The following is a 14,144-nucleotide window of genomic DNA, read 5'->3' on the forward strand; positions in this document are numbered from 1 at the left end:
AGAAATTAATGAAAAGAAGCAGCAAGGAGAGTAATCTTATGTTATCTGCCCTTTTTTCTAGATAAAGAATTTGCTGATCGATGCAATGCTAATCGCTTGAGTGGTAGTTGGAACAGTTTCACTGCATCATCTGGAAAAGCTCCGCCCTCTCCCCTCGCTAGTAAATCCTCCAATGTCAAGAAGGAAGTGGACATGCCTAAAACTCAAGTAGATCAACAACTTAACAAAGCGCAGCCAAGTTCCCCAAAGCCATCTCCGAAATCTGAAGTTAAGGTAAAACCACCAGTGGCCCCTAAGCCTCAGCTGCCTCCCAAGCCTAAAATCAACCCTCCAAAATCACCCCAAAAGGGACAGTCGTACGCCCACTGTAATGGGGATGCCTCTGGACGCCTCTCCTCAGATCTGCTGGAGATGGAGCCAGAAACAATGGAGTTTAAGTCAGTCACCTCTGGAGCAGGGGGGCTGCCTCTCTCCTCACCGCTGATCACCGCTGTCCGCTACAGACAGCAACCACTCCCCAGCACAGCTCTGCAAACCGAGGAGAAGAGGCTGCAAAATGGACTGAAGCCAACTAAAGAGATCCCACATGAAAATGGAGTTTCTAAAGACAAATATATTATAGATAGAAATGGTGATGTAGAGGTAAAGAGCAATGGGATAGCCACATCTGTTAAAAGCCAACCTTCAATGCCACGCTCAAATTCAGGTACAAAATTAGCTCCTCCTCCAGTACCCCCAAAACCTGTTGGTCCTATAAACCTCATCCCCTTATCCTTGCCTGCCAGTTCTCCTGTGTCTCCAACTGACCCTAACAAAAGTATATTTAATCCTCCAAATGGAATCTACCCTTGGAGCAGTCGCAATGGCACAATCCAATCCGGACCTAAAAGGGTGTCTCTAAGCCACGAGAGCCTTTCACCCAAAAACTCAGAGGCACCACTCACCCTCACTACCTCCCTCACCTCCACCACCTCTGCAGGCAGTGGGGGGCTTGAGAGCAGAGAGCCAGGAAGGTCTGGCTCCGGGTCAGATCTGCGCACCAGCTCAACCAGCCTGGGGGGGAGACTTCCAGCTTCGGCTCTTAGAGGAAAGATACAAGCCCTACCGTGGTACATGACGCGCTCACAAGAAATCTTAGGGACCCTCGATTACCCATCAACCAGCTCCATCAATGGCGACACTTCAGGATTTGGTTCTGGGCTGTCTGTCGCTAGCGGACTATCAGATCTGAACAAGACACCTGTGAAGGAAAAGGACGGTTGTATTGCCTCAAAATTAGAAAAGAAGGGAGAGTTTCTAGAAGATGGGGCGCAGGTCGTTATAGCCACTTTCAAAGAAGCGCAGGAAGTAACGTCTCATATGAACAAGACCAATGGGATAAATGGGTCGTACCCAAACCTGAACAGTATCTACAGCGGCTTTGTGTCTTCGGAGCAGCCACAGTCTCGTCCCAACTCGGCGGTGGGGCTTCGAGGGGTTATGAACATGCACGAAGGAGGAGATTCACCCACTTCCTCATTAGCAGACAGTACTCCTCCACAGCAGCACAAAGACGCGTGTGGGTGTCGGACTGTTTATGCTAACTGCTTTAGCGGAGACAGTGAGGATGGGGTCAGCTTTGACGAGGAGATGACTGTTTTTGAATTCTCCCGCCGGACGAAACCTAAAACGACCAGCCCTGTGCCTCCACCTGCTCCTCCGACTTCATCTTCAAACTCTAATCTCATTTCACTGCTGAGGGACAATCCCAGACCACTCTCTACCTTCTCCACTGCATCGTCTGACTTTAGCCCCCTTGTCTCTTGTCCAGTCTCCCCCACTACATCACTAGGAAATCCTCTCCGATCTTTCACTAATAAAAACTATGGTGGGCTCAAGGGTGGTTTCGCTACTTTACGACAAGATATTGACCAACTCCTGCTGGTGTTGGAACAAGGCGTACTTGAACAAGAAATATTAAACCATGAATCGGATCAAAAGGGTCTGAAAGATGAGCCAGATCTAAACCATAATGGGACTAATAACACAACTCGCGGTGTCTATTGTAGCAGGAAAAGCCAAATTTCAATGAGTGAAGTTGAGAGGACTCTTCTTCAGACAGAGGCCAGGCGATTGGCGTCTGGATGTCAGCGAGCCACACGTGTTGGCTGGGCCCCAGACGAAGCACTACGTTCCCTGTCTAATAGTTTCAGTGCGCTGGTCCAGTTATCCGCAGCCTGTTTGCGAACAAAACCATGTAGTCGCTGTGAAGTGTGCCAGAGTGTGAGTGGGAAGTATAAAGATGCTGCAGAGGACAGCCAGGAGCCTATGGACAAGTTAAAAGAGATACTAGGACTGTATCGAGAGTTTGTGGGGGCAGTTGAGAGCGCAGGGACAGGGGCAGGACTGAAAAACCAGGGAGAGACTGATGGTGTCCGCCTACTGGCCAAAAAGTGTACTGTACTTATCTCCTCTGTGTTTGCTTTGACACAGTTGTTCCGTACACAATCTTTAGAGACTTCAGACCCTCCAAGTCAAATGTCTAACCATGCAGCTAGCCACACGCCTGGTCCGGTACCTCTCAAATTCTAACTTTACCCTGTCCTATTTATATTTTTTTGACTTTGGGCCTATACAAGAGCCAGACACAGTTATACCCTCCTGTATTCTTATTGCATAGTGCCAAGTTACCAGCCACAATTCAGCATACAAAAACTTGAATAAAACAAACTGAATACTACAGCCACAAACCAACCGCAAAATGAGGAATTCCTATTCACTTGGCCTCTTCCTGGACGCATATGGACTATGCATCTGTACATACGGATTTTATAATCTTATTTTATGATATAGTATGTGTATGTAAGAATGAATTACCTGTGTATGTATTTATGTATTTATTTTTTACAATGTTTGCACCATGGTCTGTGGTGTTTCTGGTGAAAAAATAACACTATGGATGTCACTGGAGAATCTTTTTTTCTTAACTACAGTATTATGTTACTTTTGCTGCTTAACAAATTTTCACTCCACAAGGTGTAATCTGTAAATTGTCGTTTTCGAAGTATAATTTACAGACAAGTTTTACAAATAATCTTGGTCCTAATTGCAAAAAAGCAGTTCTGGATTTCTTTTGTATGTGACTGCACCTTTATATAGATTTAGTTGTTTACAGTTACTCATTTTAATGGGCTACATTACAAAGCAGGGAGAGCACTTTTGACTGTTACAGATTGCACCTTTTTGTCCTTTCGTGAAGTGTTTTTACCCATAATTCCCTTATTCCCATAGTTCCATTATCCAAATGTATGCAGTATTATAATGTTATTCTAGTTTTTCCATGAGATATTTATTTCCTAGTGAGTGAGTTGGGTCCAAGAAGTAAAAAGGGGATTAATTTAGCGTAGTTTAAGGTTTTGTCTTGACACCAGTGTGACTGTTAAACTTAAAATGTAGCAAGGATCCAAAGTCTTAAACTGTTCTAACACTGAGCCACTAATGTCCCCCGATGGTCTATTCTCTGGACACCACACAATAACAATAACATTGACTGACTGCTGTAGATATTAACATGAATATCTATGTGTTTCTGTCTTTAGTTTATGGCTATGCAAATCAAACCCACTCCTCCACGTATTGTACACTTGTTTTATTGTGCAAACATTTAAAACAACAGTAGCTGCATTATGTTTATATAAATATAATGGGTGCTTTCTTTGTTTAGAATGTTTAACTTTGATCTGATTTGGAAAAAAAAAAAGAGAAAAGAAATAAAGGCAACATTCTGCATTGTTGCATGGCATTAGCATAAAATATACTGTCAATGTGAAAACCCTATCTGTACTGGTGTCTGGGATTATTACATTGTTTGCTAATGTATATTACTCACTAATTAGCAGCTGACCATATCACATAATGCCTGCTCATCTGGTTGACTGGAGGATTTATTGAGATGCTGACCAAAATTAATTAGAAAACAACAACAGCTCTTACGTAATGACTTTAGAGACTGTAGTTTGTTCAAAGTACAGCTAATGGGGAGATTGCAGCCAGCTAAATTTTCTAAATGTCCTAACAAGATGACACAAGATTTTGTTGAAGTAATCATGTTTGGGGAAAAGATGCCTTGTCATTGCTATAACAAGAAGCTGACTCTATTGTAACACTTTTGAACCCCCAGGAGCCTCTTCTGTTTGTGTCAGGCTATTAAACAATGGAGACGCCTGAGTCATGTTTTAATCTTTGTACATCTGTGAGCATTGGTCAAACCATCACAAATGCATTTCATTATGAAAGGGACATTGTGTGTTACATGTGGTCACTTTCCCATACCCACTTACAATAAACTAAATATACCAAGAAATGAATTGTTGGTGTATACTGATTAGACTGTGTATGGATGCTGGGATTTTTGCATTAGGTTTAAACACATGGTACAGTACCCACTAACAGGTTATAGACATTTGTACTGATACTTGCCATCAACATTTCCTGAGAGTGTGAAGCTCTGTTAGACTTAAATCTGAGTTTTGTTTTAACACAGTCCGACCCTAAAGAATTGCTTTAGCTAAAACTACAAAGGTGAGATGATTTGTGCTTTTTAACAAGTCTCTTACACACATAACTACAGTCACAAACTAGCTAGTATTAGCCAACAGATTTTTTCAATTAGTCTCTCACCTATTTTGTTGAAAATCAAACACCTATACAGAATCACGAATGCTTGTATTGATCACAGGCTCCTGAAATATGTTTAAATATATTTTGTAGTTTTCAGACTGTCTTAAAACTTTTTTTTTGACAGTGTTTGCTTATGTGTGCTTTGTGTCATCATGGCATCAGTTGAACATTCTATCATACCACCTAGAACACCCACAGCATGATGTCTGCTAAGTACAAATTTAACTCATAGCCTTTCTTAAGTAGAAAAGGCATATTATGGTTAATATGTTTTATGATCTACAGGGTTATTTTATAATGTATAGGATGCTGGTAAAATATGATTACATAGACACCAAGCTCTAAGGCGTTGTAAAGCAGCAGTTTCAGCTCTGATCTAGTCCTCATGTGGAGCTGCCCTTAATCTGATCATTATCTGCGACATCTTCACAGTAATCTGCAAAGTCACATCCACAGTTCAAAACATGTTGACGCTTTCTTTGTGGTTCTAATTTCAAGGCAGATGATACAAGGTTAACATAAATCAAATATTGTCATTGTTTTTATTCTCTACTCTGAGCCTTCTGTTCGTCTCAGCTACAACCATCACGTTATAATAGCATGTTTTGTAAAATAATCAAAGAATTCACTTATACATCTATTTTGGAACTGGTTAAAAATATGTTGGTGCATTTTTATTTTATATTAGAGACTTAAGATGTTATGAATCATAACAGTTTTGCCACTTCCTGATTGCATACAATTTGTTTAATAAGTTCCTCAATATGAGCAAGTGAGCTTTTCTTTTATTATTTCACATAAAATTGCCAGTGTAATATGATAGAAGTAGTATATATCATGAAATGAGTCAGTGGTTTTCCCTGAATGTTGTGTTATCTGCTGACAAACCAGCACAGACACCATTGTCAACATTACAATGTTTACTGACTTTGTGCTTCAGGGAAATTACAAAGATCATTTAATGCCATCAACACTGTCCCAAATCCACAACTGAAATACCATACCAATGTATATAAAATGTAAAACCCTGGAAAGCTCAGAAAGACAAAATTGTACAAGGCCAACCACATGACTGACAGCTTGACTTTGTATACCAATGGACATGATCCCGGCTCTCTCTGGCTGCTCCCTCAGTCAATGGGAGATTGGTCTGAGAAACAATCTCCTACAAGAGCACTGTATCTACTCAAGCTCGAAATCTGAGCCCATTATGCCAACAGATGTTACAGGCAGGAAGGCGAGCGTGTGTGAGGAAAGCTGTAAACTCATCAGCTCAATACGATTCATGTGTGATATAAAGATTCAAAGAGCATGCTAGTTATTTTTGAATGATGATCTTAACATATGAAAGCAGACAAATTTTCAGTATTTTACTGTAATTTACATCAGTGTGCACTTGTCAGATTTTGTAGGAAATACCCAAAAGCAAGTTAGAAAAGTCATGAAAAACAGTTCATCGCTGCTTTGATAAAAAAAAAAAAAAAATCTTATAATAAGATGGCAGCATAAAGCAGGAAATAAATTGTCCAACATTTGGTTTTTTGTCTATTTTACACATCAATGGCCAAATCCACAAATGTATGACAAAACAAAAAGGACAAACAAATAGATTTTTTACATGAATTTGGGCACATACTTGTGATAATGTTTTCAACAAAAACACTTTAACTACTCAATAGGCCTCAACTTAGACTTTTGAAAAAGGTGCTGCCCCAAATACTGGACATAGAGGAAAAGGGGCGTGTCGCTTGGACCCTGGCACATACTTCATATAGGCTTTATATATTATGACTACAGTAAAAAGTCACAATCACATTGGCCCCCATCACACGTGCAACTCCACGGCTGTTTTTAAAATATTTTCAATCACTTAGTGCATTAGCATGACTTTTTGCACAATAAACTCTTATAAGCTTATCCCTTTAAATAATGACTTTTTTTCTATAGGCTTTTTCCTTAGTTGACTTATTTGTATCTCTTTCACAGGAGTTTTAACAGGAACTCGTAGGTAGCATTTATGATGCCCCACGATATCAATGATCGGTAATAGTTTAACTGGGCACCTCTGAACAGCATTAGTAAGCTGCCTCCCCTCTCTCTCCACACAGTCAAGAACACCTTGCTGCAGGACTGAAATTCTCCACCAACCTGAGACTGAGCCCGGGCTTTAACAACATTTAGAGGATAAAACATAATGCCCAAGCCAGCCCCCAATAATCCTCCACACACAAAATCAGTGATGAGGTGTCCTGCTTGACTAGTGGCTTCAGGGAGCTGCTCCTTTATGGGGCCACGGAAGCCAAAGAAAAGCACATTGCTGGGACCATTGCGGAGGAGGATAGGTACCAGTCCACGGTAGCACTCTCTGATGCCGTACTCTGACAGAAGTGTCCTAAACGTGTGGGCAGTGTTGTTAAAGCGCCCGTGGTGACGGTGGTCTTGTAAGAGCGTCTGCACACGCTCAAAAGGTGTCAGAATGGCCTCAGTAGTTCCAGCTAAAGCAGCAGCAAAGCTTCTTGTGATGATCTCAGGCACTCCACTCCCACCAGCCAAGTCAAACAGGACTCTGGAGAAGTCCTGGTACAACCCAAACATGATGGCCACTGTAGTGCTCTTCTGGAGCAAAGGGGGCAGTAGACCGCGATACAGATTCCTCAGACCATCCCTCTGCAGCTGCTGCACAGCCTCAGTAGCAATCACACCATGCAACTGTTGTCGAAACAGTACCTTCTGGATTGGAAAAGTTACCAATATGTTGGTAAATGCAGCCAGCGACCCGCACACATAGTGCTTTCCTTGAGGTCCCAGTCTTGCAGAGAGTATCCCCTCCCGCAGCAGGCCACTGCCGCCTGTCGCCAGAGTGGCCTGAGGCTGAGGAGTCCGGGCTGACTCAGAGCCCATAGTGCGAACAGCCATGAATGGCTCAGTGCAACTCAGTGTACCTTGCCAGCCCCATTATGCACCTGGAAAAAGAGGAATAAAAACATAAAATTATAAAGAGGATTAACTTTAAACCAGCATAGTCTGAAAATGGCTGTACTGATGAAGTCAATCTTGGGCCACCTGCTTTAACCAGTCTTTCACTGATAAAAAGGTCTTACGCAATTAAACTGATAAGCAAGAGCTACAACGCTACTGAGGGACATTAGGTACAATAATGCATTTATGTATAAGATATTAAATTATTGTAAGCAGTCTTACTATATAAATTAAGTAAAGTTTTGTGTGGGTGTGGGTTTAAATTAAGCCAACTTTAAAGAATAAGGTTGGCCTATATTTAGGGAATTATCTAAATTTGAACTGAAGGGTTAAGTGGTGATTGAACCCTAAGGTTACTGGAGGTCACAGAACAGTCACCAAAATACACTGTATATGTTACACACCATGAAAAAGAGCTGACATCACACTAAACATGTTTATTATAGACAATTACTAACGCCCTTATTTTTACGCAGTTTCATTTTATCAAAATAGTATTACAAATATTAGAAGACTGTCCAAACAAGATTTTCCATGATCTGTTGACAGTTCACTGAACTATATTATCTAACGTGTCAGTGTCTTTTTTTTTTTTATTGTACAACCACAGAACAATTTACATTGTACTTAGATTGATTAAAGTAAACACTGTGAATTATTTGCGGGTCGCTAATGTGGGGAGCGAACAAAATATGCAATGTCATAATAAACTCATGTGGTTGTTTACTGAATGTTAATAACTGCACGCTACTACTGGTGCTAGTGCTGGAGTGGTTGTAGATTCCCATGGTTCCTGTATATTTTAATATTCAATTACCATACCATTTGCCAAAAGAATACACAAACAGAGGTCAACTTTGTTCATTGAAAATACACTTAATGTTGGAATCGGACAGGAATCGGGGGACAGCTTGCATTGGACAGGGATACAGTTAGCATGCTAACTGGCTAAAATCAAAACGGATGGGTGGAGACTGGAGCACAGAAAATGCACAGTGCAGTTTACACAGGTTGTGTGCTGTCAGATCGGTACTTGCCTGTCCCGGACCTATCGCTATCCTTTGCCTGTTTGCAGGTTTTGGGCACCCACAGTAGGTCGTGTCCAGTCTGCACCCAAAGCAGCAGCAGGTGACCCCTGCAACGCATCCTTTGCGCCTGCGCAATGCTGTAGGGCCATGAGGAGTAATGGGAGTGTTTCAAAAGGACATAGCTGTGCAGTATGCATGCTCTTACAAATCCCAGTATCAAAGACTGGGGTGACAACAAGTAAGCCACGCCGTTTATGCTGAAAACTCATAGCCACATCTGGAATATGTAGAGCTTTTTGCTCAAATAGCGAAAGGACGTAAACGTCAAACAAGCGACTCGACGTCATCAACCCGCGTTTGGAACGTCAGTAAATAAAGTGATCAAGCGTTCATACTTCAGTTTCGCTATAGTTTGCAGGTTTTATTTATTATTGTACATTGAATAGGCTTTTTGTTGGTTCTTGTTTCAACAGAACATTATAAACTTTGCATGCATTTTTTTTATTTTGTAGGCGCTACAGCTAGCGCCAGCGGCTCAAACGGTGCTAAATGTATTGTGCCTGGTGAATAGCGGCAGTTGGCAAAACATTTGTCCTGGAAAAAAAGAAATTTATGAGGAATTATTCTTCACCGACAATCAAAAACATTTGATCATGTCAGCGCAAAAGGACTGCGAGTTTCTAGTCAAAAGAGCTCGTGAATTGGTCTCAGATGATCCCTGTGCTGCCAAAGCCTGGCTCATCACAGCCAGGACCCTGTATCCAGCAGACTTCAACATACAGGTGACTGAACCTTAGCTCTATAAAAACACAAAGATGCTTGCAGTAAGTAAATAGTGTTGCCTTGAAAATTATTTACTGAAATAAATTCTTCCTTTCGTTTCAGTATGAAATGTACACAATTGAAAGAAATGCAGAGAAGACATCTTCTGCTGGAAGGTTACTGTATGATATGTAAGTGTTTCTTTATTCTTTATTTTCTTTTTTTGTTACTTAAAACATCAAATGTTTTACCCTGTAATGTAATGTTTAATGTTATTTCTAGGTTTATTAACTTTCCTGAACAGCCTATAGTTTGGCGGGAGATCAGTGTCATCACAGCAGCTCTACGAAGTGACTCCCAGGATAAGCACACACAGTTCCTACGAGGTGAGTTAAATTGGTTTATGTCTTATATTATGTGCTTATCCATTAAACTTAAAATATGATTGATTTCAGGGCTTTTTGAGACACTTCCCGCTCGTGTTCAATGTGAAATGCTCTTAAAAGCCACAGAGCAGTGTTTTAACACGTTGGAGAAAGCAGAAATGCTGCTGCTTCTTCTGAAGAGATTTCCTGAGTCTGTCGTCCAACATGGGGTTTGTAATGAACACATACACTAACTGTACTGAAGTGTGAAGTAGAACATGCTTATTAATGGTGTCATTTTGTTCTGTCAGGTTAATCTTGGGGAAACGTTGTTGGACGCTGAGGTATCAGAGAATGTGGAGTCTCCTGTTAATTGCTTTAGAAAACTTTTCGGTAAATGCAATACAGTGTTTATCATCTTATTGTAACTGTATCTTATTACCCTAATGACTTGGTTGTTAATGTTAATGGTTTGTTATTACATTTTAGTTTGTGATGTCCTTCCCTTGGTTATCAACAACATGGACATGCGGTTGCCAACAAGCCTAATGCAAAAATATATGTTGAAAGCTGCAGAGTTTTATATTGGGTATGTTACGCGGGGACCTTCACCTGATGCTCCTATACAAGGTAAATTATATCATCAACTGTCACATTAAAATGGTCATATAACAACTTTTTTCCCTCAGGCCCTCAGGATGGATCTATAAAATCCCCTTCTATGTCTCGTGGATCACAGCGTTATGTGATTGACGGCCTTTCAGAAAAGTCCTCTGTTGTTTCTGAACCTTGGGAAAAGCTGTTGGATATTTTGTCTGTCGTGGGAGCACGTTGTGAGTGGCAGGGAGACAAAGGACAGAGGTACTTCTAGTTTTTAAAATATGGCAGAAAACGGTTATATCCCAATTTTCAATTTCAGTCACTATGTTATGATTTTTAAGGTAAAGCTATCTATTTTTTTCTGACAGTTTGAACTACATTATGCGTTAAATCCTGCAACTGTATTGGTTTACAACAGTTGTTTTGAGTTGTTGCTTGTTGTTTACTAACAGTCATATTCTTAACATCATAATTTGTAAATAGGGTTATGCATTTACAAGTCATTTCACACAGTCTAATCCCCTTCAGTCATAAATTTCTGTGAAATGTTTGTATCAGTCTATTATGTTCTTGACTGAAGAAAATAAACAACCATTACTACTACTACTCTAAAGCTTCATTAAATAGAAAAGCACACATAAGGAAGTGAGACGGCAATTACAATGGAATTTTATATTGAATTTTATAAGCGCATGCGATTACTTTAATTTTGTAGCTTTGTTTGATATATTCCTACCAGAAGTTACGTGGACATGCTGCACAGAGTAAAGGAGCTGTGTCTGTACTTACCTGGTTTGGAAGGAGAGACTTTATCGCGGTGTTGCAGTCAGGTGGTCATTTGTGCAGCACTGGTCCTTTTCCGCAGTGCTTTCCTCTATGTCTCCGCCGTACAACCTGCATTGTTCCAAGGTCTGTCTCTGTTCTATTGTGTTTTTTGTTTTTTTTACTATGTCCTTTGTTTAATTAATGCCACTTGAACTAAACTTTTATTTTATTATGGCAGGTGTTAATGGGATGAGTTCTGGACCATGGATTCTTGTGGAGGACTTGAGCTCTGTCTATAATGATATAGAGGTGGAGAGAGGAGCCTTAAAACATGCACATAAAAAACGTAAACTTGCAGATGGGAGAGAGAAGACAATGGTAACAATTCATGCAAATACTAAGCCTGATACATATGTTTTTGTTTTGTAATATTTACACTTGTTTGACTTGAATCTTATTGTAGAGCTCAGATGATGAAGAAGGCTTGGGAAAGGGCAGAGGACGACATATTGTAGTTAATAAGACTGAAATGCCTGGCTGGTCAGAAACACTTGAGAGCTTCAGGACAGCAAGAGAGAGCTGGGACCTTCTTCACTCACATGAAGGCTTAGAGACTGGTAAATGCTTACAAAACAGCATAACAATTAACATTTCTACTTATACACTACACACATTTCAATTAGGTGTATTTCATTTAACACTCTTTTATTTATACAGAATTTAAAAAGATTTGTGCTGCATGGAAAACGGAGAACTGGATGTGGTTCAGAATATTCCTCACTGACATGATAATATACCAGGTAAAAAACAAATGTATATACATTTACATTCATTTTCTGATGGTAACAACTATCAAATACATATGTAAGAAAACTGACAAATACTGTTCTTTATGTTTGACCTGTAGGGGCAATACCGTAAAGCTCTTTCCAGCCTGCACCAGATGGCAGCAGTGCAGCAGCCTCATCCGGGGCAGCAGAGCCCCTCGGGACAGGCCAGTCTGGAGCACCACAGAGCTCTGATTCAACAGGCCTCCTGTCACTATGCACTGGGAGAGTACAGGGTGTGTATGCAGACAGCATAACTGTTTACTGTTACATTGTATAGCTCAAAACTTTTTTTTACATTACTGTTTTATTCAGATGGCCTGTGACAAACTACTAGATGTGGTTAGTGGGCTTGTACCCCCAAATTATGAACAGATTAAAAGTTCAGAGGACCCAGGCCGTCACAAAGTCAAATCAAGAAAAGGTAAATTTTGCAACTCACAGAACATCCTAAACATCAACTTTTTAAAGGCAATATTTAAGATTTTTATTTTTTTCACCATTGTGATATCTAATTTATTTTTTTTTTTTTTCAAAATTAGGTAATGACCTAAGGTTACTACCATGCACCAGCAAAGCCATCCTTCCCTTTTGCCTACAGCTGATGTTGGCATGTTTCAAGGTACTTAAATGCATAAAATATATAATTGAATATATGAGCAATTTACACTTCACTTGTGTTAGCTCTTAATTAAAATTTTTGCCTGCTAGCTCCGAGCCTTTGCAGAAAGCCATGATGACCTGTCTCTCGGGCATGTGATAGTTCTTCTGCAGTATGACTGGCCACAGGGGGAAAACCTCTTCCTCAAAGCAGTGGATAAGATCTGCCAGCAAGGCAGTTTCCAATATGAGAATTTCTTCAATTACGTCACCAGCATCCTTTGAATGCATTTCTCATTATTACTTTAAAAAAAATATTTTCTAAGATGTAGATTTCCTTAATCCATACTTTTTATCAGACATCGACATGCTAGAGGAGTTTGCTTACCTGCGCACACCTGAAGGAGGGAGGATCCAACTGGAGCTGCTGCCCAATCAGGGCATGTTGATAAAGTAAGTTTATTCACAGGTAACACCTGTTCTTTGGCATTGTTCAGTTGACTCTGCACACTCCCGTTCAGTTGGTGTGATTTTATGAATACCGTGATATAGATTAACAATCAAGGCCTGTGGGAACATACCATGAACTAAAATGTTTTTGGAGGGGGCATTAAAATGAATAGGGGTGTGATGTAAAACAAAATCCATCTTTCTGTCTTGTGAAAGTAGAGACAGTTGACTGCTCCCTCACTGAGTTGTTGAATGTTGCTGTCCCTCAGGAACCCTAGTCCTGCCCTGGGGGTGGAGTTAAATACTCTTCTGCTCCAAGGGGTACAGACGATGGACAGGTACCCCAGGCCCCTCCTCCCACAGTCCCCTCCCGCACCAGTCACCTCTCCTCCATCCCCAACACCAAAGCTTGTCATCCCCCAGTTTGATTTGAAACATCAAGAGTTAGCCATTCTATGATTTCCTGTTGAGTTTGTTTATTTTAGCATCTGCCCGTCTTTGGTCATCATATTTGTTCTTTCAAAGTTTTGTGAATCATTTATATCATTTATTTTGTATATTTGTCTCATTTACTTTCTGTGCAACTCTTGTAACTGGCTGTTTTCATTCAGTTTAGTGTCACAGTACGACATTGTGAAAAAGATCCTCAGCATATTGATGTCTATTAGAAATGTTATTTTAAAACACCACTTCTCACTATTGTTTTGTCTGTGTTTGTGTGCACTCTTGCAGACATCACACAGTCACTCGTGGAATCACTAAAGGCGTAAAAGAAGATTTTCGTTTGGCCATGGAGCGCCAAGTATCACGCTGTGGAGAGAACCTGCTCAGTGTGCTGCATCGATTCTGCATCAACGAGAAAATTATCATCATCCAGTCTCTTCCTTGACAAATGCAGAAACCCTCACCACAAGTTTTACATTCAGTTTCAGTGACTGGTTTCAAGATACACTTCTCATTCTCTTAAAATAACTGTTAATTCTATTCACCATCCACTGTCAACTTCAATACTCAACACTGTATTTGTCATGAAAAAAATGCATTTTTGTCTTTTGAAAGTAAACTTTAATGGTTTTGTAAAAAAAAAAAAAAAAAAGCATTTGATTATT

At 40.3% G+C, this 14,144-nt stretch overlaps 3 protein-coding genes across 7 annotated transcripts in view; 2 read left to right on the forward strand and 1 right to left on the reverse strand.

The window, feature by feature from the left end:
* frmpd1b (FERM and PDZ domain containing 1b) overlaps positions 1–4,309 on the forward strand; it is a 26,763-nt gene extending 22,454 nt beyond the window's left edge. For all 5 annotated transcript variants that reach the window (XM_055158834.1, XM_055158830.1, XM_055158831.1 and 2 more), the window contains one exon: positions 62–4,309. In XM_055158834.1, coding sequence (XP_055014809.1) covers positions 62–2,571 — 2,510 coding nt within the window. In that variant the 3' untranslated portion in view covers positions 2,572–4,309. The remainder of the gene's footprint in view (positions 1–61) is intronic.
* On the reverse strand, positions 4,309–8,812 carry slc25a51b (solute carrier family 25 member 51b). The gene is made up of 2 exons (XM_020925400.2): positions 8,676–8,812; positions 4,309–7,622 (listed from the first exon to the last, which is right to left on the reverse strand). The coding sequence occupies exon 2, from the start codon at positions 7,573–7,575 to the stop codon at positions 6,640–6,642; it is 936 nt and encodes a 311-aa protein (XP_020781059.1). The 5' UTR covers positions 7,576–7,622; positions 8,676–8,812; the 3' UTR covers positions 4,309–6,639.
* Positions 8,813–8,968: 156 nt separating this feature from the next.
* ints10 (integrator complex subunit 10) lies at positions 8,969–14,143 on the forward strand. Its single transcript, XM_020925364.2, has 17 exons — positions 8,969–9,448; positions 9,552–9,619; positions 9,711–9,814; positions 9,884–10,023; positions 10,105–10,186; positions 10,283–10,423; positions 10,483–10,654; positions 11,133–11,302; positions 11,397–11,536; positions 11,622–11,775; positions 11,876–11,958; positions 12,066–12,221; positions 12,301–12,409; positions 12,528–12,607; positions 12,697–12,859; positions 12,945–13,038; positions 13,768–14,143. Exons 1-17 carry the CDS (start codon positions 9,320–9,322, stop codon positions 13,922–13,924), a joined length of 2,142 nt encoding a protein of 713 aa, XP_020781023.1. The 5' UTR covers positions 8,969–9,319; the 3' UTR covers positions 13,925–14,143.
* Position 14,144: the final 1 nt, after the last annotated feature.

The sequence above is a fragment of the Boleophthalmus pectinirostris genome, unplaced genomic scaffold (genome assembly GCF_026225935.1).
Source record: "Boleophthalmus pectinirostris isolate CB_2022bp ecotype Guang Dong unplaced genomic scaffold, ASM2622593v1 HiC_scaffold_23, whole genome shotgun sequence".
NCBI classification, from domain to species: domain Eukaryota; kingdom Metazoa; phylum Chordata; class Actinopteri; order Gobiiformes; family Gobiidae; genus Boleophthalmus; species Boleophthalmus pectinirostris.